The sequence below is a fragment of the Pipistrellus kuhlii genome, unplaced genomic scaffold (genome assembly GCF_014108245.1).
Source record: "Pipistrellus kuhlii isolate mPipKuh1 unplaced genomic scaffold, mPipKuh1.p scaffold_m20_p_2, whole genome shotgun sequence".
Lineage (NCBI taxonomy): Eukaryota > Metazoa > Chordata > Mammalia > Chiroptera > Vespertilionidae > Pipistrellus > Pipistrellus kuhlii.
The window spans coordinates 185248368-185274346 of NW_023425515.1; the positions used below are offsets into that span (position 1 = coordinate 185248368).

Consider the following 25979-nt stretch of genomic DNA (forward strand, 5'->3'; position numbering starts at 1 on the left):
CCATGGTGACGACGCAGGCATTCCACACCACTCCAGCAGCTCCGGGCCTCTGGGCAATGTGGGAAGGCAAAAAGGCCTGAGTGAAGGTGGTGTTGGCAGCCAGGGGAAGAAAGGCCCATTCTTGCACAAATCTTCATTCAACAGGCCTCTAGAGTGTGAGTGTGAGTGTGTGAGTGTGTGTGTGTGTGTGTGTGTGTGTGTGTATTAGAGAAATATGCTAATTAACCAGGACACCACAACAGGTCAACCAGATAGGAGAAGGTTGTGCATAGCATCACAGGCCTCCATGTGCCTGTGCTGGAGGAGGGCCTGATCAGCAGTGGCCGCGGCTGCTGTGGGGCCTGGGGAGTGAGGCAGGGCCAGACTGGTGACCCGAGGGTGGGCAGCACCGCACAATTTCAAATCGCATGCTGGGCTCCTGGTGTAACATAAATCTCTAAAAGCCAAGATGTGACATAAGTTACAAAGACTCATTCCTAACTTGGAGTGCACACGAGTAACTGTGCTAGGTACCAGTTACTGACAGTGGCCATTCAGGACTGAACACAGCCTCCATTCTGACTGCCAATAAAGTAATTTTCAAGTGACTATGAAAGCAACTAAATATATGGATTCCATGCACCTCATACTTCAGTGATACTGATGCAATAAAATCTAAATTCAAACCTTAGCTAGAAGTTATCACTGAAGTTGGATACACATATCCCATCCTATATAATAAAAGCCTAATATACTAAGTGTCCAACCAGTTGCCCACCAGGGGGCAGGTGCTCCAACCAGCAGGTTAACTTGCTGCTGGGGTCCAACCAATCAGAACTGGGTGAGATGGGCTGGACACACCCTGGAGCCCTTCCATGGTCCCTCTCCAGCTGGCCAACCTCCCATGGTCCCTGCCCAGCCCCGATCATGCACCACTGGGGTCCCGTGGCCTGGCCTGCACCCTCTCTCAATCTGGGACCCCTCAGGGGATACAGGAGAGTGGTTTTGGCCCAATCCATGCAGTCCAGGCCGAGGGACCCCGCCAGTGCTATGCATTGGCCTCTAGTCCTATATAATAAGAGAGGAATATGCTCATTAGTCAGGATATGCTAATTAATCACAACCAGTAAGATGCTTAATAGTCATGACCAGTCAGGTGCAGCCCAGGAGCGGCCCCCAGAGGGAGTGTCCACCTGCGAGGCTGTCATGATCCTGCGCTCCCAGTTCCTGGATGCCAGACGGAAACGCCGGAACTTTGGCAAACAGGCCACCAAGGCCCTAAATGAGTATTTCTATTCCCACCTGAGTAACCGTATCTCAGTGAGGAGGCTGAGGAGGAGTTCGCCAAGAGGTCTGCATCACCATCTCTCAGATTCTAACTGGTTTGGCAACAAGCGGATTCACTGTAAGAAAAATATCACGAAGTTTCAAGAAGAGGCAAACATCTATACCATCAAGATCGCCATGTCTGTCACCCAGGGGGTCACAGCCAAACCAGCTCCCCAACACCCCTTCCTCAGCAGGCTCTGGCGGCTCTTCCAATCTTCAGGATCCGGAGGCATGTTTCTGGGAAATTCCTACCCTGCTTCCCAGGTGAATCACTCTGACACTCAATGGGCCCAGAGGGCTACGGAGATAACTTCGGGGGAGTCCAGATGTAGAGCCCTCTGGAAATGAGGATAAACGGCGGCTGGCAAGAGGCTATGACCCTGTCCTCAGTGACATCCCCAAAGGAAGGACCAGGGAGCATTCATTCCGAACTTCCAACTGATCTCACCCCTCAGGCCACAGGATGGGGGCACATGAGGTGACTCTTGATGAGAGGACAAAGGCATCCAGAGGACAAGCCCCAGACACAGGAGAAGCACAAGATGGAGAAGGACAAATGGGCTGTCCTATCCCAGCTGACTCAGTGCTGGGGTTGCTGACTACATGGCAAGGAGAAGGGGGTCCCCTAAGGGGAAGGTGGGGTCTGTCTCCCCTTTTGTCTCTTCTTTTCAATTCCCTTCTCCCGGGGCTGGTGATGGTCATGGGAGTCTGCAGGTGTAGCTTGGTGCGGCCACCCTCACCTCCCCGGGCCGGCATTGGTCCCAGGAGACTACGGCGTGGCTTGGCACCACTGCCCTCACCTCCCTGAGAGGTGATGGTCCCGGAGGCTGTGGGTTTAGAGCCAATACCCAGGCTGCTTGGCACCACGCATGCAAATTAACCTGCCATCTTTGTTGGGTTTATCTGCATACCCACTTCTGATTGGCTAGTGGGTGCTGCAGAGGTATGGTCAATTTGCATCTTTCTCTTTTATTAGCTTGCTTCCTCATCGCCTCTGTGGAAATACCAGGGAACAGGAAGTCCTCCCCCTCCTTGCCAGGGCAACCACTGAGAGAAGGGGAGTGCCCCGAGACCAAAGCAAGCCCAGCAACCCACATGCTCTGGGCGCCTCTGGGCCTCTCTTGGCAGTGACAGAGGCAGAGGGAGGGGGTGTACGTGGGGTGCCTCCGGGGCTGCTGCCACCATCTTTGTGGCTATGGGCGCCATTTTTGTCACAGAGTGATGGTCAGTCAATTAGAATATAACCCTTTTATTGGTATAATTTTTTTGCAGCTTCTAATTCTAAAGTCTAATAGTGCCCAAGGCCACCTTCATTAACCAAGTAAATAAAGCAATTCCACTTCGTACAATGGGTCTCCCTTAAGCTATTTCTGACTCCTATTCTGCTTAATTTCTGGCACACAATCTTGCCTGTTCTGAGAAAATGTGGTCTCCCCCACTCATAGTACAAAACCGACAAGGAATGTTCATTCCGAGCAGGTCAGTTAGAGTCAGGACTCCCCCAGAGGTGAAAGCCCTGACCTCACTGGGGGGGACAGTGAGGGCGCAGGGACCTGGCTCTGGCGCTCACACTCAGGACTCCGTAAGGTGCAAGGGCCAAGGCTGTGCAGCTTCTCAGACTAAGTATATGATGTATTATACCAGGAAGATGCCCAAACCATAATGTCCTGGGAGCAATTCCTAGAGACAATTGATGCTCCAACCACAAAGAAAAAAAAGCTAAACTTAAAACATCATTAATCTGAAGAAAGCAAACCACTCTGACAGACAACTGGATGAATCCAGGGCTGGCCCAGGCTATATGTCTACACAGGTCAGTACTTTCTTGTAGTTTCGTCTCGGGCCTTTGAGATCTGAGGTGGGGGAGATGACAATTCACCTTTTGATTCAGCATTCCTTATTTGTTGAAATATTAGGTCCCCAAAGACAAAGACTGTCCAAAACTGGCCACTTCCAATGTCAGTTTTAAAGCTCACATCCACCCAAGTCAGTTTTAGGAATGTCGGCTCTCCACTGCTCAGATCTGTCTCACTCAGAACCGTGGAGTCACCCGGAGTCCACGGCCAAAGCACACCCTCTGCCCTGCTGGTCCCACCCAACTCCCTGAGAGTCTGGGATGGGCGCTGGAGAGTTCTGCCAGCGTCAGAATCCCCAAGGGTTTTATATAAAGAGAAACAAATGCAGCATTTTATGGGATTTCATTTTTCACAATACTAAAAAACTTAGCAACAGGCCAAGTTGCCTTTTATTTTTCTGAAGGCAGCTAAGTCTAGAAAAGTGGGGAAGGAAACGGTTATTTACAATGTGAAGGCGAAAAACCTTATTCTTCCAGACATTCTCTCCTACAAAGTCAAGTAACTCTTTAGACTCTTCCCAGGCAAACACTCAAGGATCCCTCGATTTCTGCCTTCCATACTCTCAGAATCCAGAACTGTATTATCTTCCCATCTTCCAAAAACAAGTACCAAAAACTCAACAAGACTATCACTTTAATTAAGCAAAGCCCAAGCTTACTTAACAGTCAGGCGCATGTATCTATGGCTTGAGTGTAAATGAACTAGCCGCACCTGCATCCCGTATGCAATGACATCAGATCGGGAAGGAGAGATGCAGTTGACTGCAGGCCACACCCTCCCTCGCATTACTTAGGGAGAACACTTCCTGAAGTATTTTCTGATTAATTTGGATTAAAAGAAAAATAAACCTAAATATGTTCCTGAGTTTTGGATCATTTACAAACTACCTTGCATATTAACATATCTGTTTGAAAATGAGAGAGAATCAAAGGAAACTTGTCATTCTGCGCTTCTAACAATTAATCTAAACCACTTCATGAACAGTTTCAGCAAAACTCACCCCAAAGGTTAAGGGAAGATCCCAGGGTCACAGAACTCTTGATTTCAGAACAAATCAAACCATACCTGACAGGTTTCCCCTGATCTACTCTCCACCCTAACACTCAACCTTTTTATCACAGAACGTGAGTGGCTTCACTGAACTTTCATGAAATAAAACACATCTCTACAGAAGGCTGGCAGAAGAAGGTGGCCTGAGGTCACAAACGCCGAGGTTGTGCTCCTGGGTGGGTTCTGGGCGGTCCTAAGGCCTGCCTCCCGGAAGCCGGGGCACAGCACCCCACTTCCACTCGCTTCTTACGACTCCGGCAGGCGGTGGCGTCAGATGTTGAGAGCGGCGAAGGTCTTCACCAAGGTGACCTGCTCGTTGGCCTCCGCTTCACTCCTATTGTCCTTGTGGCCGCTCCTGCTCTCAAGGGCTTTGAGCCGGTGCCGCTCCTCCTGCCGCTTCTTCTTCTCCAAGCGCTGCTGCTCCCGGCGCTGCTTGTTGGTGACCTGGAGGAGGAGACGCTGGGTGAGCTGTCTGCGGAAGGAGGTCGGGGCTGACAGAGCAAAGAGCACAGCTGCCTTCCAACAAGACGGAACAGAGAAAACCCACCTACCAGACCAAACACGATGGGGTTTCCATTACTGCTCAAACTTCCATGTAAATGTATGTCCCCTTGTTGAGCTAGCAAACAATCCCGTTCTCCTCATAAACCGATCAAAGTGACCTAAGAAACATTCACCCTGCTCCAACAGAGAGAACCCTCAAACAGGCCACAGGCCGCCTTCCCTGCAGCCTAATGCTCAGGGGCCCTCACTAATGCCGCAGGTTAGCCTCTGCCGGTGGCTTTTTGCTTCACGCTGCATTCTGAGCTAGAACTTTCTGTGAAAGTCTTTAAAATGGTGTTATATTGTATATTACCTGTGGGCGTGGGGGGAGAGAGATATACAACTTCTTGACAATTTACCAAGAAGCCTTTAAAATTTTCAAATATCCATGCCCTCTAGCCTGTCAAGTCCTCTTCTGGGACTCTAGCCAAGAAAGCAATGCAAAATACACAGGTTCATATAAACAAACTATGAGAGTGTTCACTGCAGATGACGGTATTTGTAAACATGGGATGCTACAGCGTGAATGCCTGTGGACGGCAGCCATCCACAGTGGTGGAGGTGGGATGGTCTGGCTGTGTCTACAGAGTACAATCCAGTGTGCCCTTCCTTCCAGTCATCACTGCGTATGCCAGACAGGACAAGCGAGATCTTCACTCAAGTTTCCTGCTACACCTGTATGAACTCTCCATATTTTCTACAGTCACTACTTATAAGTGGAAAGAAAATTACACATTGAAATGAGCTCCATGTTCCCACCACTGCCAGATTACAGCAGCCCACCCTTTGCCCTGGCAGCCCCTTCCGTACCTTTGGGAGGTTGTTTTTATTTGCTTTGTTCTCTTCGCTAGGGCTGGCCTGCGCCTTAGTATTTTCAGTCCTGCCTTCAGGTAAGCCCTGATTTCCAAAGATTCTGGAGCCACTGCCACCCTCCTCCCATAAAGGACCACTCTGCTTCAGCACTCGGCCACGGGACTCGAGATTCTGCTCTGCATCTTCCAAAGAAAGACATTTTATTAAAACTGAGAACTAAGAGAGTCACACAACTCGGTGCTTGTTAAATGATTCAAAAGTACCTGGGTCCCTCGTTCACTGTCATTTGGAGACCAAGTATCTTAATAACAAGTCAGTACAGCGGGGAACACGGGGAAATTTTGATAAAATTTGGAAGGTAAGTTTAACAGTAATCTGCTAGCCATCAGCTTCCCACCAGCAGACTGATTTGTTTCATTATACAAACCACTTCTAATGTAAGTATTTATGGGGAAATCTTTCATTTGCAGCCAAAGAGAAAACAGGCTCTAAAGATGTGTAGCTACATGTGACTATTTAAATTAAATTTAAAATTAATTCTTCAGTATCAGCCACATGTCAAACACACAACATAAGAGACAGCGCAGACACCAAACAGTGCCGTTTTAGAATCACAAAGACTGAGTTATTGCTTTCTAAAAGGCACAGCATATATATAAAGTGGATAATAAAATGCCCCATCACATAGAAAGCTATGCCAGGAACAGTATACGGCTCATAATAAGTCTTAAAATCATTTTATTTTTTTAAATATGTTTTCTTTATTTCATAGAGGAAGGGAGAGAGAGAGAGATAGAAACATCAATAATGAGGGAGAATCACTGATCAGCTGCCTCCTGCACGACCCACACTGGGATGGAGTTTGCAACCTGGCATGTGCCCTGACTGGGAATTGAACCCTGAGCTCCTGTTCATTTGTCGACGCTAAACCACTGAGCCACGACGGCCAGGCTGGAAATCATTTTAAATAAATGACTTGAGAAAACAGTTAAGACATCATATCTTTTTGCTTTCCTATCACAAAATTAAATTCAGTTCAAGTAAAAATAATTCTGAATTAGCACCAGTTGATAGATGCTAGCAATCTAAATATTCCCATTACAAAAAAAAGGTATTTTTCTCTCCATTTTAATTATCATTTTGATTTTATGAAGTCGTCTTATTTCTAAAAGGATAAAGTGTTCCCTGGCACTCTCCACCCTCCAAAACTGGGTTAGGTGGCCTTTCCACGCTTTTCCCTGGCACCGTGAACCTTCGCCTCCATGATGTATTGCTGTGCCCGTTTACTTATCTGTCTCCACCACCCTCATCCCCATCCCCACTGACTACTCTCCCCCAGATGCAGGATGAGAACCTAGAAAACCAGCTTGCATAGAAGTGCTCAATAAACCAGTGCTGGATGAGTGAGGAAAAGGACAGTATATTATATTACTACGGGTGACTTGATTAAACATCAGTATTTGAGAAATCACCAATACAACCATTTTGAAAGCTTATAAATATCAACCATGGACTTACTATTTCTTTTCCCCTGGTTCATCTGAAGCATGGCAATTATTGCAGATTCAATATTATAATTTTCAGCTTCCAAGTTCTGGACTATCAAATTAAAATCCTATCCAAGAAACAAAGAAACACTTCAAGACTCTAGGAATACTTTCCTCTCTCTCCCCCCCTTCTCTCTACTTCAATAACTTGGTAAACGAAACAATGCAATAATGAGGATTAAGACAAGGTTTCAAGATCTTTCCCATTTAGAAAATGTCAATTTTCAATAAGGTTGGTCACGTGAAAAACCAGTTACTATAAATGAATTCCCTTTTAAAATGCTTTTACTTATAAAAACACGAATCAGAATAAAATAAATCCACATACTTCCTTAGGATTTTGAGCAGTATTGGGTCAAGTCTAGCAAACAGGAGAGAAATGAATAAACAGCTCTCATTAAGTCGTATCACACCACCTCATCAAACTACAAAGAGCACATGGACCTGCTTTGGCCCATCAGGTGTTGGCATGCTAACGGTGCTAAAAACTAGCAGGGGAACTAGGCACAGCAACGCTTGCTTATAAACCAGGGCTACTGCGGGACAGGAATACTAACTGAACAGCCAGTCGCATTGCAAACTTTCTGAACTGCATCTTCCACCTCATCTCGCAGGTCGTCTTCAAAGTCGACTCCTTTTGTCTTGACCTTTTCTCTTTTATTTGATTCATCTTGATGAAGTATCTGAAACTATAAAAGGAATATTCAGAGTCATCACCATGGAACTCTTGCAAACTATGTTCAGAATCTTCAACACAGGAAGAAACTCTAATCTCAAAAACACTCATATACATAGGGGGAAATTCTACAAACAACCTTAAGAGCTATGATTAGGCTCAATTTCACCCAGACAGTTCATCCAGTCTACAATACAAGCACCGTATTTTCCGGCGTATTTGTTTAACTGTATTTTACAGTTAAAACGTAGGTTTATGCATATATTCGCTGTATAAGACTACCCCCCACTTCCGAGGCAACACCAGTTCTTTTTTTAATAGACTGCCTCTCTGACTCTGGCCAATCTGAGCAGGCTTTTTACTAGAACACAGTGTAGCTTCGGGTACAGAACATGTATAATTTGCATGCATAAAAAGCCTGCTTGGATTGGCTGAGTTAGAGAGGCGGTCCGAGCAGCCTTGCAGTGATTGGTGCGGGATCGAGTTGGAAAATTAGTTTAGTGGCATATCGAGACGTTTTTTGGGATATACTCGGCGTATAAGACGACCACCGATTTTCAGTTGTCGTCTTATACGCCGGAAAATACGGTATTAGAGAGAACGACCCATGAAGCGGTAGGAAGTGCTCAGTAAGAATGGCATTAGCGCTCCTTTGGTTTCTAGATGCTTATGTTTTGGCCATGGCTGCTGAGTCAAATGGCACACATTTCTCAGCTGATTTCCAGAGGCGTGAGCCTAGCAAGTGATCCTCTGTCCTAGCATCTGCAGTAGGACAGCCCGTCTCAAAGACACAGGCATACACCTCTCAGCTGGCTCCCTAGGCCTTTGTAAGCATCAGCAAGCTCTGAATTCCGGTCCCAGTTGGACAGTCACAGTGACATGGCTCATCCAACCTCACGTGTGCACCACCACGCTCAAGGGAGCCTGTCAATCCAAACTCTGGCGCCACAAAGAGCAGTCCCTTAGAATCCATGCAGCCTTTGCAGCCTATGCCTAAACCAGAAGAGCCCAAGGCATCCCTCTGCAGCTGCTCAGTCCCTGCTCCTCTGCTTGCTATTAATGCAGGGAGATGGGAACTGGGCAAGGACCTTTCTATTTTCTGCATGTGAAAGTGTAAGTGCCGGACAGAGTGTTAATAAAAAGCAACTCATTATAAAAGTATATTCTAACAATTTGGCAATGTGTATCAGGAGTCTTTGAAATGTATCCAAAGAATTAATGTCAAGTACAGAAAGGACTTATATAAAAGTGCTCATCAAATTGCCCAACAGTGGTGAATAACTGACAACAAGCTATCCGTTTCATGGTGCGGGGGTGGCTAAATAACCACGGTAAATCCACAGAATGATGCCTCACGCCCACTAAAGTAAGGAACACACCACTACCATTATTATTTAACAATGTACAGAAGGCATTAGTCAATGCAATTAGCCAAAAGAAAAAAAAATTATAAGTATCAAATTAAAAAGGAATAAAAGTTATTATTGTCAGATAATTCTATATCTAAAAATACTCCACAAACAAAAAGAATTCTAACAAATCATATATTTTATAAAAATCTAATATCCAGAATATATAAAGAACTCTTACAACTCAACAACAACGAAAGTACAAATAACCCAATTAGAACCTGGGCAAAGGACCTGACCAGGCATTTCTTCAAAGATACAAATGGTCAAGAAGCTCAACATCATTAGCCAGTAAGGAAATGCAAATCCAAACCACAAGGTACCACTTCACACCTGCAGGATGGCCATAGCCATAATTTTAAAAAGGAAGAAAAGGGTAAATATTGGTGGAGATGTGGAGAAAGTGGAATCCTCAGAGCAGTGCTAGTGGGACTGTAAACTAGTGCAGCCACTGTGGAAAACGGGGTGGCAGTTCCTCTCAGAGTTAAACATAGAATTATCGATCTTATGACCAGCAAGTCCACTCCTAGTATAAACCCAAAAGATTAAAAACGGGCACTCAAACAACTTTACACATAGATATTCATAGCAGAGTACTGTTGATCTCTTCTGCCCCCCTCCCCCCACACACACCTCCCCGCCATTCCCCGCCACCGAAATCTGTCGTTCTGTTCCATGTATACATGTCTGTGGATCTATTTTGTTCATCAGTTTATTTTGTTCATTAGATTCCACATATAAGTGAGATGATGCGATACTTGTTTTTCTCCAACTGGCTTATTTCGTTTAGCATAATCATCTCCAGGTCCAGAAGCATGGATTAAATTTAAAACTAAAAGTAATTTAAAATTTCTATATAAATTCTATTCCTGGAATCAGAACTATCAGCTATTAGGAAAGCAAAAGAATGGCAAGCAATTTTATCTGTCATTCTCATCTGAGCTAAAGAAGTAAAAACGAGTAAAACCCACAGATAATTAAAGGCAATTCCATAAAAACATCACTGTTTTTAGCTCCAGGCACCCAGCCCTCCACCTGGCTCCTTCTGAGCTGAGACTACAGAACACGGAGGCCTCACTCACATCAGTCTGGAGGTGAGCAGGAGCCTCCGAGTTGTCATTGATCCTCCTAACGCTGTCATAGTGCTCGCCGTATCGATATGCGATGTGTAACTCCCGCACGCTGCTTTTATCTGTACCTCGAATCTGGAAGCAAAAGAAAGGAGATGCCGGTGAGGATTTGGTCGGTGTCAACACATGGAGAGAAATGCTACCCAGGAAGCCCAATCTACAGGCTGAATGTGAAATAAATTAGGAATAAGACTGGGTATGTCCAGAGCAACTTCTGACTTATCCTTCTCCCTTCCATGCATGTTTGCTTCACTGTGCTTAGTATGGAACTGTATGCTGCACTCTGCTTAGTATGGAACTGTATGCTGCACTCTGCTTAGTATGGAACTGTATGCTGCACTCTGCTTAGTAGGGAACTGTATGCTGCACTGTGCTTAGAATGGAACTGTATGCTTCAATGTGCTTAGAATGGAACTGTATGCTTCACTGTGCTTAGTATGGATCTGTATGCTGCACTCTGCTTAGTATGGAACTGTATGCTGTACTCTGCTTAGTAGGGAACTGTATGCTGCACTCTGCTTAGTATGGAACTATATGGAAATAAATCCATATGAAAACACACATTCAACAACCAGAGAAGATCCACAGTGAAGTTAAACTGGCATAAGTTTCAGGCATCTCCAGATGCACAGGCTCCTTACAAGAGGGAAGGCCCTATGGGCACAGCAAATTCACTGGGCTTAAAGTGCAAACAATTTGGAGGTGCTCTTTGAGAAAAAGAAAAATACAAGATTGCAAATATAGAAATGCCACAGCCCTTCCCAGGACCTAGAAAGAGGGCCATAAAAATGAGGGCCTTCCACTTATGCTTCAATACTTCACAATATGCGTGCCCCTGTTGTTACAACAAAAATAGCGTTTTCCATTAACCACATACTGAGCAACACAAACTCAAACCTCCCACTTACATCAAGTGCAAAACAGTATTATTTAAAGTCAAGTGGCACTACTTCCCTGGACACCTTGGAGGCACTCCTCACAAGACATTCTACGTCTGTGTTTCCCAAACTTTTGACATACGTGTACCCCTTCTATAATTTTCGTAACGCTGAGTACCCCTCGTACTCATGAGAACATAGAATTAGGCACAGCTAAGCACGGTGCAGTGCATATCCCCACCGAACTCCGGTGCAACGCGTACCCCCACCAAACTCTTCCCGTCCCCCTGGGGGTACGCGTACCACACTTCGGGAAACACTGTTAGGTCAACAGTACCCCTGGACCACTCCCCAGCAAGAGCAGCACTCCCCAGTCATGTCACAAGGGTCAGCCTGGATGTACCCACCAAACACACCCCCTGACAGAAACTCTAAGTGATTCTGAATCTGCCATTTAGAAAGCCCAGTAACCATCTCTTTGTTAAAACTCTAAAATGTTAGCACTTCCTTCTTGTTTTGACTGATAGTCAGGCACTACTGTTCATTTTAACACTATCTCTGCCCTAAAAGTACAGCAAAAACCATGGAACAAACAAGAACCACAAGGAACCAGAAGCTGCAACCACGAAGTTTTCTTCAGGTAAACCATTTAGGTCTCAAAGTACAGATGGTCTGCTTTTCACATGTACAAATACAGGCAGCATCACTTATCTCCCAGGGGGAGTACTGGGAAAGGAAACTCGTTATTAGAATATCTGAATGACATAATCCCTAAAGTACTTACATATTCAAGTCATACTTACTACATACACAGTATGAATAGGAAAAAAATAGGAAGAATAGTCACCAACAGTTGATTGCAATTGGCATGAGTAGGGAAGATTACAGAGGACTTTCACATCCTACATCACACAGGTCTATACCGTTCAGATTCCATTTGTAATCAGGGAAGAATGTAGGTTCCATATCCCCATTATTGTATGAGCCTACCATTTCAATGCGCGAGTTTTACCCAGGACAGTAACAATCAAAACAATTTCAATTCTTAAATTTCATAAGATGCTTCATTGGGGTGAAGAGATATGGGGGGCGGGGAACCAGTGGATAGTTCCATTATACAACAAATATATTTATTTTAAACACATATACTTTCGATGTTCAGCAATCCATGAAAGATAGCTCTATAGAAATGTATTTTAAAACATTCTACCTATGCAGATTTATCTTTCACAACGACTTAGATAATTAAGAAATTAATATAAAGTTATCGATGGAGAAAAAGCAGGCTATGGTTACTGAGTTGGCGCGGAGTACTTTCCTCAAGAATGGGTCATTATGCTGTATATTCAAATTACTTTGATGACTTCTGCTGAACAGTAATCATTTAATGACAAAACATTGGAACAATGAAGAAGGTAACTGTTGGCTCACAGCCCACCCTCAGAGAATACCTCACTAAAGACATATAGCTCTCCCTGGTGTCGGTACACCCAACAACACTGCCCCAAAGGACACACACACACACACACACACACACACACATCATTTCCCTCCCAGTAAAATCCCTCACCAGCCCATAAATTTTCTAATTTATTTTGCTTTAATTTTATTAAAAGGACATTATGCCGGACATAAAGGCTATATACAGCCAATTAGATAACATTCTAGAAAAGCAAAACTGTAAGAAACCAATCAGATTAGTGGTTATTGGGAGTGGGGACATGGGGAGCGAACTAGTGACTCAAAGAGGCATGAGGAAACTTTTGGGGGTAATGAAAATATTCTATGTGTTGTCCGTAGTGGTGGTTACAAGACTATTTTGTAAAAAAAAAAAAAAAAAAAAAAAAAAAAAAAAAAAGTATGTCTAAGAAGGATTAATTCTGCTATATGCAAATTATATCTCTGTAAACTCCACTTTATTTTTAATGATCAAAGACTATGAATAAACAACTTACAAAGGAAAACATTTGCTGGTGGTCTATAAAAAGTGAGAAAAAAGGCCACAGTTGCCTTTATAATAATGATAACAATAATAATAGAGATACATAAGTGTGTGTGTACATATAGACATGTCTGTGTAGATTTATTTAAAGGGTGTATAAAACACTGTGATACATATCTTTCCATGTGTATAGCTAAGAGTATGTGTGAATGACACGGATACACACTAAAATTTTAACAGTAATAACCTTTAGGGAATGTGACTCTGGCTGATTTTTATTTGCCTTTGTTAGTTTTTCTGAATTTTCAAATTTTTCTACATTTAGTATGTCTTACCTAATTAAAAAAAAAGTTAGACCCAGAGGAGCACTGGAGGGGAGGACTGATAGAAATCACACACCCAGTCTGCAGGAGAGCTACAAAGGACAAAAAGCACTCTGAATAAAAGGAGGAAAAGAAAGAGGGTGGCCTGCATACACTTTCTCCTCGACCTCTGACCTTCCAAACACAATGTTTGGTTTGATGGACGGGGAGAGCAGGCTAATTCAGGATACCAATGGTAAAGAAAGCTGAATGGACGGCTACTTCACTCAGTGGCTCCACAATGTGCTGTGCCACCCTCCAGCACAAACTGAACATTTACTGTACGATTTCATCTGCCGTAGAAAACCACTGGGACCACAGATACAGCTGAGCGGGCCAGAGCAATGGAGCCTGCCATCCTACGCCATGAAATAAATTTTGTTGTTCAGACTATCCTTTGTAGCAATGGTTAGTAAATTTGGTCTCTGCGTCCCTCCACCTAAAAAACACAAACGTGGTTGTGGGACTAGGTATACATCAAAACTAAATTTGTGTGCACTGATCCTTTAAAACCTCGCTTAGATATTTTACAGAATTATAGACAGTATTTTCACATCAGGCTCTCTGCCCCAAACTACCCAACTGACTGACTGTTGGATAATGTTTCTGACATTTAAAGGTTTCTGAATTATACTCCAGACTCCATGTGAACTTGGCACAGGGTAATCCCAATCCACTAAACGCTTCTAGTCTTTGGTTAGGCTCAAAATCCAAGTTACCCTATACCAGTGGTCGGCAAACTCATTAGTCAACAGAGCCAGATATCAACAGTAAAATGATTGAAATTTCTTTTGAGAGACGAAAACCTACTTCTGTGCATGGGCCACTAAGTTTCAATCACACTGTACGTGCGCGCCCACACGTGGTATTTTGTGGAAGAGCCACACTCAAGGGGCCAAAGAGCCATATGTGGCTCGCAAGCCGTGATTTGCCAACCACTGCCCTATACAGTTCAATAGCACAGGTCATGCCTCACCGTCTTAGGACATCCCAAAAGCTAAGTTATAATGAAGACCTTCAGATAAACTATTTTTTTGTTTTTCTTAATCCTCACCCAAGGATATTTTTTCCATTGAGTTTTAGAGAGAGAGGAAGAGAGGGAGGGAGGATGAGGAAGAGAGAGAAAAAAACAAAAACACTGATGTGAGAGAGACACATTGATTGGATGCCTCCCACATGTGACCCGACGGGGACCAGGGATTGAATCTGCAACCCAGGTACATGCCCGTGACTGGGAATTGAACCCACGACCTTTCAGTGTGTAGGCTGACGCACTAACCACTTAGGAAAACTGGTCAGGGCCAGATAAACTTTTGAATAGGTGACCTACCTGCCACAAAGGGGCATTAAGTTGATGAATCACCACATTCAATTGATGATTTCTTGCAAAGGCTACAATTGCATCATTGCCAGCAAATGTACCAGGCTTTGCCAAACTGGCCACTGCATGGAAATAGGAGAGAGAGAAAAATGAAGTCTTTATAATGGAAAAACCCAAATGCAAACATGCTTTAGTACTTATTTAGTTCTAAATAATGAGAAACAAGGGTAGACGTCTAAAACGTCTGTCCATTAGCATTCTCAGAGTCTAGGAACTCAGATGCTTAAAGAGTATGTACACAGGGCACCAATCATTCTAAAAAAAGGATTCGTTTATTCTTTCAACAAATGTTTGCTGAATGTTTCTTATAAGCCTAACTGTAAAAAAGACCCAGGAAATGTAACAATAAAGCAATGATTATAATAGCTTGCATTAATGAATGCATATTATGTGTCAAGCACTGCGCTGCTCCTCAAGGATTATCACTTTTAATCCTCAAAACAATCCTGGGACAGGCATTATCATGCACACCACCTTAGAGATGAGGCACAGAGTAAGGTCACAACACCAGGACAAAACAGAGCTGAGATCACATCCCAGGCATCCTGACTCCAAGATCCTGGCTTTTGGTGACTCCATTAGACAGCCTGTCAGTTTGCCCTTGAGAAGTTTATAACCGATGGGGCAAATAAGAAAACACATTACTGAAGCATAGAAGTGCTACAGGAAAGGATGTGTTGTAAAGAATCTGGCCTTGCCCAAAGGAAGTTCTGACCTTTATCCCTGGCTCCTGAGAGATAACCTCTAACCCTTCAAATTTCCCAAGTGACAGGATGTCTTTGTTATTCAGTGGGCTCCTCTGCCACACCTGACAGTTTAAGTCACATGTGTCAAACACAAGGCCCGCGGGCCAAATCCGTCCCGCCAGGCCTTGCAATGTGGCCCGCACCGCGCTGTCATCACTGCACTCCGCTGCGTTTCCATCACAATGATAGTTTATGACTGTTCAATAAACCATTTGGCCCGCGATTTAGGCTGGATTTTAGATTTTGGCCCCTTCTCTGATTGAGTTCGACACCCCTAGTTTAAGTTAATGAGGTGACTCTCTGACCATACGATATCAGCCAGATCTGGAAACTGGGGAGCTAGGCAATCAATCAAACCCACAGAATGAAACGCCAATAAAAACTCTGGACACCAAAGTTCAGGTGAGCTTCGTGGCTAATACTCTATCCCACATGGATGCCAGGAGGAGGATGCATCCTGAGGACAAGAAAAGCTTTGTGTTTGGAACCTTCCCACTCTGCCCTTTGGCTAATTTTGAACTTTAACCCTTCCGTGTAATAAACTATACCTGAGGATAAGGGCCTTCAGTGAGTTCTGTGAGTCCTTGTAGCAAATCATTGAGCCTGAGAGTGGTTCAGGAACCCAAACTTGTAACTGGTGTCAGAAGCGAGGGGAGTCTTGGGAAGACTGTGTGTGCCCTAAAACCTTGCAGCTTGGCTAACTCCAGGTGCGGAGCATAAGTCAGTTTGGTAGTAGGGAGGGGGAGGTAAGGTGTATCAGATAAGCTTCTTGACTTAGACAACTAAGCTAATTCCCAAATGACAGGAGACAGAAATGATGTTCCAGGCAGAGGAGAGAGAGAGAGAGAAAGAGAAGGGAGATGAGTGGGGTAGATAGAGGAGTCTGTGGGCTATACAGTTTTGCAGGAATTTAGAATGCTAAGACAGCAGGGTGGAGGTGAGAATAGATAAGTAAGAAAATCACAGATAGTAAAGGGCTCAAGAGTTTGGCCTTTATTCTGACTGAGGTCAATGGGGAGCAGCCAATGGGTGGTATATAGGGGAAATATTTATTTTTAGGTCACTACTCCATCTGCAAAAACAACCAAACTGAATGGGTCAAGTGGCAATGAGACCAGTCAAAAAAGTATTGAAGAAATCTAGGCTAATGACCACAGAGGCCTGATTTTACAAGATGGTAGCAGTGAGAGAAAAAATACCAAGGCAGATGTGACAAAACTTAATGAATGACTGGGTACGTAAAGGGAGAAAGAGCAGCATTAAGAACACTGAGGATTGTAATCTGGATATTTGTACAATTGGGGGGAAGAAAACATGTTGCTGATTCTCCAGCCAAAACTGGTTTGGCTCAGTGGATAGCGCGTTGGCCTGTGAACTGAAAAGTCCCAGGTTCGATTCCAGTCAAGGGTATGTACCTTGGTTGCGGGCACATCCCCAGTAGGGGGTGTGCCAGAGGCAGCTGATCAATGTTTCTCTCTCATCGGTGTTTCTAACTCTCTATCCCTCTCTCTTCCTCTCTGTAAAAAATCAATAAAATAAAAATAAAGGAAAATAATAATCCTAGTAGAGCCAGATGCAGGGTAACTGTAGGTCCTGAAAAGTTAAGTGAGCCATTCATTTATTCATTCAACAAACATCTTAGGAGTGCCTATCATTACCAGGTTGGGGAAGAATCACAGTCCCTGCCCTCAAGAATCTCAGTGTAACAAGGTAGACAGACGTTAAAAACGCGTAACTATGATACGTGGGATAATGTCATAAGTCTAGTCTTCAACTGGCACACAAACATAATGTGCAGACATGTAGGTTTCTTTCCACTTCTGCTATGGCAGTCAGGGCCACTCCCCGCTTTGAAGCTCAAATTCTTTAAGAAGCACCAACGAGCGATCAGGAACACACAGTGACATTTCAAGAAAACAATTTCCCATTGTACATCTAACGTGACTATCACACTGGACACAAGTCCCTGACCCTGTCATACCTTTAACTCAACCACTTCATTCAAAATGTTCAAAGTAGAATTTCAAGTCACAAACTAAAAACTCACTTCATCAAATATATTTTAATTGGACCAATGACAACTCATTTTATTTAGCTAAACTACAAAACATGCCCCATTTACCCGAATTTAATTTGTAAACTGCTGACCAGCTGGTAAACTGTGCCTATGTGCTAGACAAAAAGTGATCAGAGAGAGGGACCATTAACTCAGTGGATACTATCAACTCCTCAGGGGGAGTTTTACTGCTGTGCCTAGTGAATGAGTTCTCCCCTTCTGAGTTATGAACCACTGAGCTCCCTACCCGCAAGAAGTCCTCCTATGGCCCTCTACCTAGTTATTCCCCAGACAGCATCTTCAGAATCACTTCTGCCTCTCCTCTCTCCACCTCCAATGAGTCCTGCCAATTATACTACCAGTTGTATTGGTCTGAACCCGCTCATCATCCCCAGCAGCTGTCTTGGTGGAGACCCTCTCACTCTCTCATCCAGCCAATGTGGACAGCTCCTAACTCATCTCCCTTCTCTGTCTCCCCCCCCATTCTTTCCTGGCATGGTTCCTAGAGTTAGCACTCTAAAACATAGGAGATGTTCTCTCTCTTTCCTGATAAGAGACAGATAAGACTGAACTCTGCGATAAAAATGCTATTGTAAAACATAAATATATCAGCACCTAGCACAGAAAGTCCTCAGTAAATAATTGTCAAATTAAAGTTTAAAAGTTTATATGTACTTTCTTACTAGATTTGTGCCTATACGGAACGAATTAAAATCACTAAATAATTTGCCTCAAAGAAGACAGATTGTATCTGGGGTTTGGGTGAGAAATTAAAGTGACTTGATTGATTTTTCTGGTTAAAAAGTAACACATGATCACTTAAAATCAGAAATATCTATAGAAGATACTTTAAATTATAAATAGACCCATCATCCCCAGATGACAAACAGTTAAGAACTTATTTTAATTACATCATTCAATCTACATCAAAAAAGTCTATAATAGGTGCTATAATTATCTCCCCTTTACAGATGTGTAAAGGGAGTAAAAAATAAGTGGAGCCAAGAATAAACAATCATGAAGTGTTAGTATTTTACAGGAATTTTTCTAGTATGCTTCTCTGTGTGTATACCTTTTAAAAATAGGACTCTATTTCACAGCCTGCTTCCCCCGCCATCCCATTGAATAAGAAGTCATGAACAGCTTTTCAGGTCACTGAACATCAGTCATCATTGTTATTAAGGGCATACTCATCTAAACCTACCAAAACCCAACTGCCTAGCATTACAGAGCAGACGAATAATATTTGTTGAATACGCGCCATAGCTTATGTAAGCAAATCCCTGGCTGGGAGGATGAGGGTGCTGATGGATTTAGTTACCCAATGAATTACTCCTGGAGGATCCAGTGTCCCACGGGAACCTACCATGTTTCTCAAAGGGAATGTCATCTTCTACAAAGGGTTCAAAATCTTCCCGCTGCTTGATCATGTAGTCTACGGTCTCTTGTCGGTGCTGGAGATGATTTCGTGAGTGTCCCTCCAACTGATCACCAAGAGCTCTGAACAGGCAATTACTATCAAAACAAAAACGTTGGTCACAACCTTTTAAAAACTTAGTTCGTCGAAAACAGCAATGCGTCGTGCCAAGCCATCCACGGACGTCCTCCACACAGACAAGAGAAAGCCTCAACTCTGACACTCCATGGTTCTTCCCGGACACTGAGGGAGAGCACGAGGGCAGACGTCCAACCACATTACCTTCCTGAGAGGAACACCAGGATCTCTATCTCCACCGACCAGCTGGCCCACTCAGCAAGTCATCCAACATCCCCGGGCCTCGGCCGCTTCAGCAGTGAGGCTGGTGACACACTAACCACCTGAGACGGGGTCCAACACTACAGGCATTTCTCCAGGGCTCTGGTTCCCACAGGCTCTTCCGAAATGACAAAGCGTATCCACTGCCTCTTTCCTGAAACAAGTTTCACTAGAGCTGCCCAGCTGACTAGCCACTCACCTAACAGAGAGAACCCAAAGGAGTAATCTGCCCACCTCCCGATACAAACAACTGCACCGGGCACCCCACATCTTAAGAACACAGGGGAGAAAGCATGGGAGGTGCTTGGCCAAGGCTCAGGCGCACTACACAGCGACCCTCTCCCTCCTCCTTGGCTCACTCCTTCCCCAGCGACCCTCTTCCTCCTCCTTGGCTCACTTCTCTCCCAGCGAGCACTCTCCCTCCTCCTTGGCTCACTCCTCCCCCAGCGAGCACTCTCCCTCCTCCTTGGCTCACTCCTCCCCCAGCGAGCCGCAATGCTCTGGTTATTCCTGCTAAATGAGAACTTCAGACACAGTCTTTACTTTGTTTTGTCTCTAAAATTAAAATGCTGGCAACAAACTTTAAGACTTATTACTTTCAAACCCCTCGAAGGCTTCTAAAATTCCAAACTGTATCGCAAACACACAACCCAGATCCTCAGAGACAAACACAATCTGGTACCTTAAAACGAAGGAAACACAAAACTCCCAAGCCAAACAGTCGCCCAGTTTCACGCCAAACGGTTTTCTCTTCCAAACGAAAACACGTGACGTTCTAATTCCAAAACATCAACGTGTCCCTTCCAGAAGGGCTTTCAGATGCAAAGGCATACGAGAAAGGTTTTTTTTGTCTTTCAGCTCAGAAAAATGAATTTTCAGTAGAACGTTATACAGACGCAGGCATCTCTTCAAAAGTATAAGGATTCATACTATTTTTTTTTTTTTTTTTTTGCAAGGGAGAAGGAAATATTTAAAGATGACAGATTCTACAAACTAGAAACCAAGAAGCTTTGCCTCAATCTGAGGCAAGATTCTAGAAGGGACAGGAATACAGCAGTTGGATACTAGACTGAGGTGTCTGCTGCTGAAATCTAACAATGGCAGTCCTTGTTCAACCATGGGGGAGGGAGAAGAAGGCTAATGAATAAAGTGTTTTCAATTTTAAGCTTTTCTCTCAAACTTTTTTTTTAAATTTTTTTAAATTAAATTATTATCTGTGTACATATTTTAACATTGCCCCCCCTCCTTCTCTCAAACTTTTCTGAAACCTGTAGGTCTATTCTTTATTCTTTAAAAAGGTGTCACTTAGCCCAAAATTGTGTATTTAGTTCTTTTATATTTAATATATCAAAATACAGAAAGTAACATGCTTTCTAAGTACTTTTAGTAACATGGGCACATGTTCTCCATATAAGCCAAAAAAGTAGGTATACACTACATTGCGTGAGCTCAAATGTGCTCATCTGCACACAAATGTATGCAAGGAAAATTAGACATCTCTGACAATGTGCCCAGCACTGCTGGAAACACTTTACAGGTATTAAAAGGGCTCAGTCTTCACAACGCTGAGCTAGGCACTATCCCCCTAGGGGAACTCGCTCAAGGTCACATAACTGTATGTAGTGGACCAGAATTCAAACCCAGCCACCAAAATGTCAGCCGTAGTTACTCCTAGGTAATAGAATTAGAAATAAATGTTAAATTATATGTTATTTAATATACTTCTCTCTATTTACCAAACTTTCCTGAAATCACTCAAAATAGTCAAAATGAAAAATCACAATAGACAAATCGCCTCCTTTTCTGAGAGTTGCAAGGTAAGGACAGAGGAAATGTGAACAATCAGCAGAGGGACCTGAGTTCCCTGGGGAGCCCGCAGTGAGAGCACTCTGAACAAAGCCTCATTGCTCAGAGGGCCTCTGGGATGCCACGGTGACCGGAGTCCACACCCTCACACACCACAGCGGGGCTTCTCAAACCCCACACTACTGACATTTGGGGATCATTCTTTGTTGTGGGGGCTGTCCTGTTAACTGCAGAACGTTTATTAGGAGTATCCTTGGCCTCTACCAACCACCACGATCACCGTCCTCCCGGCCAGCTGTGACACCAAAAATGCCTCCGACATTGCCAAAGGTCACCGTTCGCCCGGGGAATAAAATCATCCCCACTTAAGAACCACTGTGCTGCCAAAACCGGTTTGGCTCAATGGATAAAGCGTCCCAGGTTTGATTCTGGTCAAGGGCATGTACCTTGGTTGTGGGCACATCCCCAGTGGGAGTGTGCAAAAGGCAGCTGATCGATGTTTCTCTCTCATCAATGTTTCTAACTCTCTATCCCTCTCTCTTCCTCTCTTGTAAAAAATTTAATAAAATATATATATTTTTTTTTTTTTAAAAAAAGAACCAGTGTGCTATAGGGAGGATATATGTAAAGGTCTTGTTTTTGAGTTCATAAAGCCACCAAGTACACAAAGTAGTAAGGGTTTTAAGGGCTTAATAATTTAGCATGGGCCACTATTATAAGATAGACATCAAAAAAATTAATGGGCTCCTAGATTACAGTAATACTAGTCCATGTGCAGAAAAGGAGGGGGACAGGTTATGTTCTTTGAGATCAGCTAGAAGATTGGGTGCCATTCTAGTTACTGCATGTTAAGAGACACGTTCAGATAAAATGATGTGGTTTTAAAGTGCATAATGAGAACATAAACAATTACTAATGTTCAGGCTAACAGAGGCTCGTCTAGAACCTAGACTCTAATAAATAGGTGGTTTTAATTATGACTGCACGTAAGAATCACCTGTGGACCTTTTCAAAAGTCATCAGTGACCAGGCTGCACTGCCTGAGATTGTGGTGTTGCTGATCCAGGGGAGCCCAGGCACCGTAGTTTTCCCAAAGTCCCCCAGGTGATTCCACTGTGCCCGAAACCAAAGCTGAGGCTGCCGCACGGGGGATGCAGGGAACTGACAGACAGGCAAGATGGCGTGTAAATGCCCTTCCACCAAATCCTACAGTTCTAAGAATAAAAAATAAAACAACTTGTTTTATTATCAGAGATAAATGGCTTAGTGATTCTTTAATGTTTTAGAACACTACCAATTAGTTATGTAATATAGACTATATTTAGTGAGATATAACTAGACATAGCTCAGAAAGATGATAATGTGGTTTGTACTGCCTAATCCAATCAGAGGTTCTTTTCACCCTATAGTCAATGATGTTTTTCAGGACAACATCAAAGTTGAAATATCTCTCTTGTTTTGAAATTGAATCCAATTTATGTGGGTCCACGTCAAACAACATAACAAATCTGGAGATGGCCCATGATACATTACAAAACCCCATAGCTCCCTAATTAATCTATGCTAAACTGACTAAAGTAAGGGAAACATTAGACTCAGAGGACACCAGCTAATTTTATCCCCAAGGACCCGGAGGCTCCAGAGTGCCACAAGGACCACACCATCAACAATGAACATGCCTACATAGCAAGATGCTCTCTCAGGCTACTCAATGTTGTAATCAGACCAGAATGGAAAGACAGAAGAGTGAAGGCTGTCAACCATTTCTTATGTTACCATAACTTTACTACAGTTCACCAAAGAGTACATATTACTGCAGAGTATCCTTGTTACATATTAGCAAAAGGATATGCTGACACCTGCCAGCCCGTCACATACAGAGGCAACACCATCCACTCAGGGATAAAACCCATCACATAACCCTAAGCACAATGCTAAGGAGGGGTGACACCCAGGCCACCTCGTGTGCCCATGGGAAGACCTGGGTAGCCTCGTGAAGCCCACAGAAGAGGAATCATCGCTTTACCTAACACTGTCCAAAGAATAAAGACCTTGGAAGTGAACACAAGCATTCCAGTCAAGTTGACCTCTGGCCTCTGCACCTCATTGGCCCTGACTTCTGCCCTTGTATCCTACACTCCTGTCACCCTGGTGCCTTTACATGTATTACTCCTCAGTCTGGAAAGTTCTCTTGGCATATTCCTATTGATCCTTCATGACCAGTCTGTATGAGATCTCCTCTGAGAAGCTTCTAGCAGAGTGCAGGTTTGAATGGGAATTTCTGAATGAATGAAGACTCCCTGACCACTTCAGGTAGTGTCAGCTGCCTCCGTCTCAAAAGTGCCATGATAATCAATCACTATTAAGAATACATCAAACTTTATCTTATTTACATAATCCATGCTCACAGTGTGGCCCAGTTTAAGGGCTCGGGGAAAAGTACCTCTGAGACCCTTTCAGGGTACCGTGAGTTCAAAACAAAGGTGTTATCTTTTTCACTCTCCAACTCTCACAAGTGTACAGTGGAGTTTTCCAGAGGCTAGCTGAGAAATGAGATTCTCTCTCTAACAGCTAATGGAATGTTTGCATTTTCTTGGTTTAAAATTTTCTTTTGCTTTCTTATATAGTAAATACTGCTAGCTGTAACGCACATAAACAAAAGCTCTTTGGAATCCCCAGTAATTTTTAACAGTGTAAAGGGGTTCTAAGGCCAAAATGTTTGAGACTCACTATTATGTTTCTCTCTTACTAAGCTATGAACTCCTTAAGTATCTTATCATCAATGGATTCCCAGCTCCTTGCTTAACCGATGTTTGCCAAATTAACTCAAGGATGCTCTCTTTGATGGTTGGTGGCGAGGGGGAGATAGAACCCCCAAAGTTTCCCATAGCATTAGGAAACTCCTTCAAGATTTTACAACTCCCTGTGATGTGATTTCTAAGCAACCTTCTGTTGAGTATTCCCGTTTCCTTGGCACCCTAACATTGAGAATACCATGCCTAGCCGAGACCGGTTTGGCTCAATGGATAGAGCATCGGCTTGGGGACTGAAGGGTCCCGGGTTCAATTCCGGTCAAGGGCATGTACCTTGGTTGCGGGCATATCCCCAGTGGGGGGTGTGCAAGAGGCAGCTGATAGATGACTCTCTCTCCTCGATGTTTCTAACTCTCTATCTCTCTCCCTTCCTCTCTGTACAAAATCAATAAAATATATTTTTTTTAAAAAGAGAGAGAGAGAATATCATGCCTAGTATAGCAAACACAAACAATCCAATCATTTGCAAGGAGTAGCCCAACCCCAATCCCACTGAAAAGCATTCAACTGGAGCAGTGCCTTTTGCTTGTGAGTTTGATTCAAGTAAGTAAGGCCCTGAATTGTTAAAGACTTTGTATGTGACAAAGATCAAGGTACTAGGTGAAAAGAAGGCAAGCCTTTCACTGGAGTGGCTCCACTAAGGAAATGCCCCTTTGAGAGGCCCTGCTGAGGGTCTAGCTGGCCTCCCTCTATACTGCTATCATTCATTCATTCCTTCACCAAAAAAATGCGCTGAATGCCTCTATGTACTGGGCACTGTGCCAGGTGGTGGTGACTACAATGTCATCAAACTAAATCCAATTAGCCTAAAGCACTGAGAACATGCACCATAGGAAAGGGAAGTAAATCTGAGCCAGTTCATAAACAGTATCCATCATTACTGATCCCCCCCCCCCCCCCCCCCCCCCGCTCTCCCCTGCCTACCCTTCTCCCATCCATACTCCAGTTTCCACATCCCCTTTCCTGAAGCCATTTTTCCTTCCTTTCTCCCATCCTCTCCCCTCTACCCATTTATTTACCCCGTGTCCCCTAAAGAGGCTGGCCCTAGACTCCAGTCCGATCTGAAGCCCATGGGAGAGTCAGCAACACCAGGCCCTCAGAGAACTAAGTCCCCAAGGGGCAGGTCAGGACTCAAAGGAGGCCAAGCGCTGCACCAGTGACCACGCCCCCACCGATCTGAGCCTGCCCTGCGCGCCATCCCGCTCTTCGGGTGACGGCTCCCTCTCGTCCCTGCTGGTCTCAGCCTAAATGTCACCTTTCGGAGAGGCCTTCCGGGACACGGACCCAAAGGAGACCTGCCCGGTGTTCTAGTGACTCCGGGCCACTTTACAGCCTCCTCCCGGCCTCGGCCGCGATCAGGGGGCTTGGGGTTGCTGGAGGTCTCCGGGGAGGGGCCTGGCCGCCTCGCCCGCCGCGGGACCCCTGCCCCGGGGAGCCGGCTGGCTCGCGGCCGGCGCTCGGGCCGCCCGAACGGGTGGGTGGACGAGAGCGGGCGGCGGTCGCCAAGCCCGGCGCGTCCCCCGGCGCCGCCTCCCGCGCTCCCGGGCCCGCCTCACCCGTCCCCCGGCACCTCCCGCAGCTTCAGCCCCAGGGCCTGCAGCTGGTTGGCGAAGCTCACGAACTCCTCTTCGCCGCCGCCGCCGGGCTCCGGCCGGCTCCGCCGCTCCTTGGCCAGGGCCCGGCGCGCCGCCCGCTCGTCCCGCTTGCGCTCGGCCTCGGCTTTCCGGCCGCCGCTGCCCGGCCGGCTCTTGGCCGCCTGCTTCCGGGACATGGCCTCGGCCCCGCGGCCGCAGCGGCCGGAGGAGAAGCCGCAGGACCGCGGGGCGGCAGCCCAGGTGCACGGAGAGCGGAGCGGAGCGGACGGCGCGGCCACGGCGTCTGCGCCGGCCTGGCATCCAGGTCACGTG

At 44.8% G+C, this 25979-nt stretch overlaps 1 protein-coding gene and 1 pseudogene across 2 annotated transcripts; one reads left to right on the forward strand and one right to left on the reverse strand.

Moving 5' to 3' along the window:
- The first annotated feature begins 980 nt into the window (after positions 1 to 980).
- LOC118723153 lies at positions 981 to 2672 on the forward strand (annotated as a pseudogene).
- Positions 2673 to 3535: 863 nt separating this feature from the next.
- OTUD3 (OTU deubiquitinase 3) lies at positions 3536 to 25979 on the reverse strand. 2 transcript variants are annotated; one of them, XM_045585097.1, is made up of 8 exons: positions 25629 to 25979; positions 19064 to 19212; positions 14845 to 14957; positions 10285 to 10407; positions 7720 to 7806; positions 7089 to 7185; positions 5568 to 5752; positions 3536 to 4658 (listed from the first exon to the last, which is right to left on the reverse strand). In XM_045585097.1, the coding sequence occupies exons 1-8, from the start codon at positions 25841 to 25843 to the stop codon at positions 4485 to 4487; spliced, it is 1143 nt and encodes a 380-aa protein (XP_045441053.1). In that variant the 5' UTR covers positions 25844 to 25979; the 3' UTR covers positions 3536 to 4484. The 2 variants fall into 2 exon arrangements, with proteins under 2 accessions (XP_045441053.1, XP_036301353.1); XM_036445460.2 differs by having other exon boundaries at positions 7675 to 7806.

Bases quoted from the DNA above. Each gene is read 5' to 3' on its own strand.
- OTUD3 (XM_036445460.2), bottom strand. From the start codon at position 25,843: ATGTCCCGGAAGCAGGCGGCCAAGAGCCGGCCGGGCAGCGGCGGCCGG. The intron at 7,807-10,284 runs GTGAGTGAGGCC...TTCCTTTTATAG, and splicing joins CTGCTCACCTCCAGACTGAT to TTTCAGATACTTCATCAAGA. The intron at 7,186-7,674 runs GTTAGTATTCCT...TTTCTTGGATAG, and splicing joins GCAATGCGACTGGCTGTTCA to GATTTTAATTTGATAGTCCA.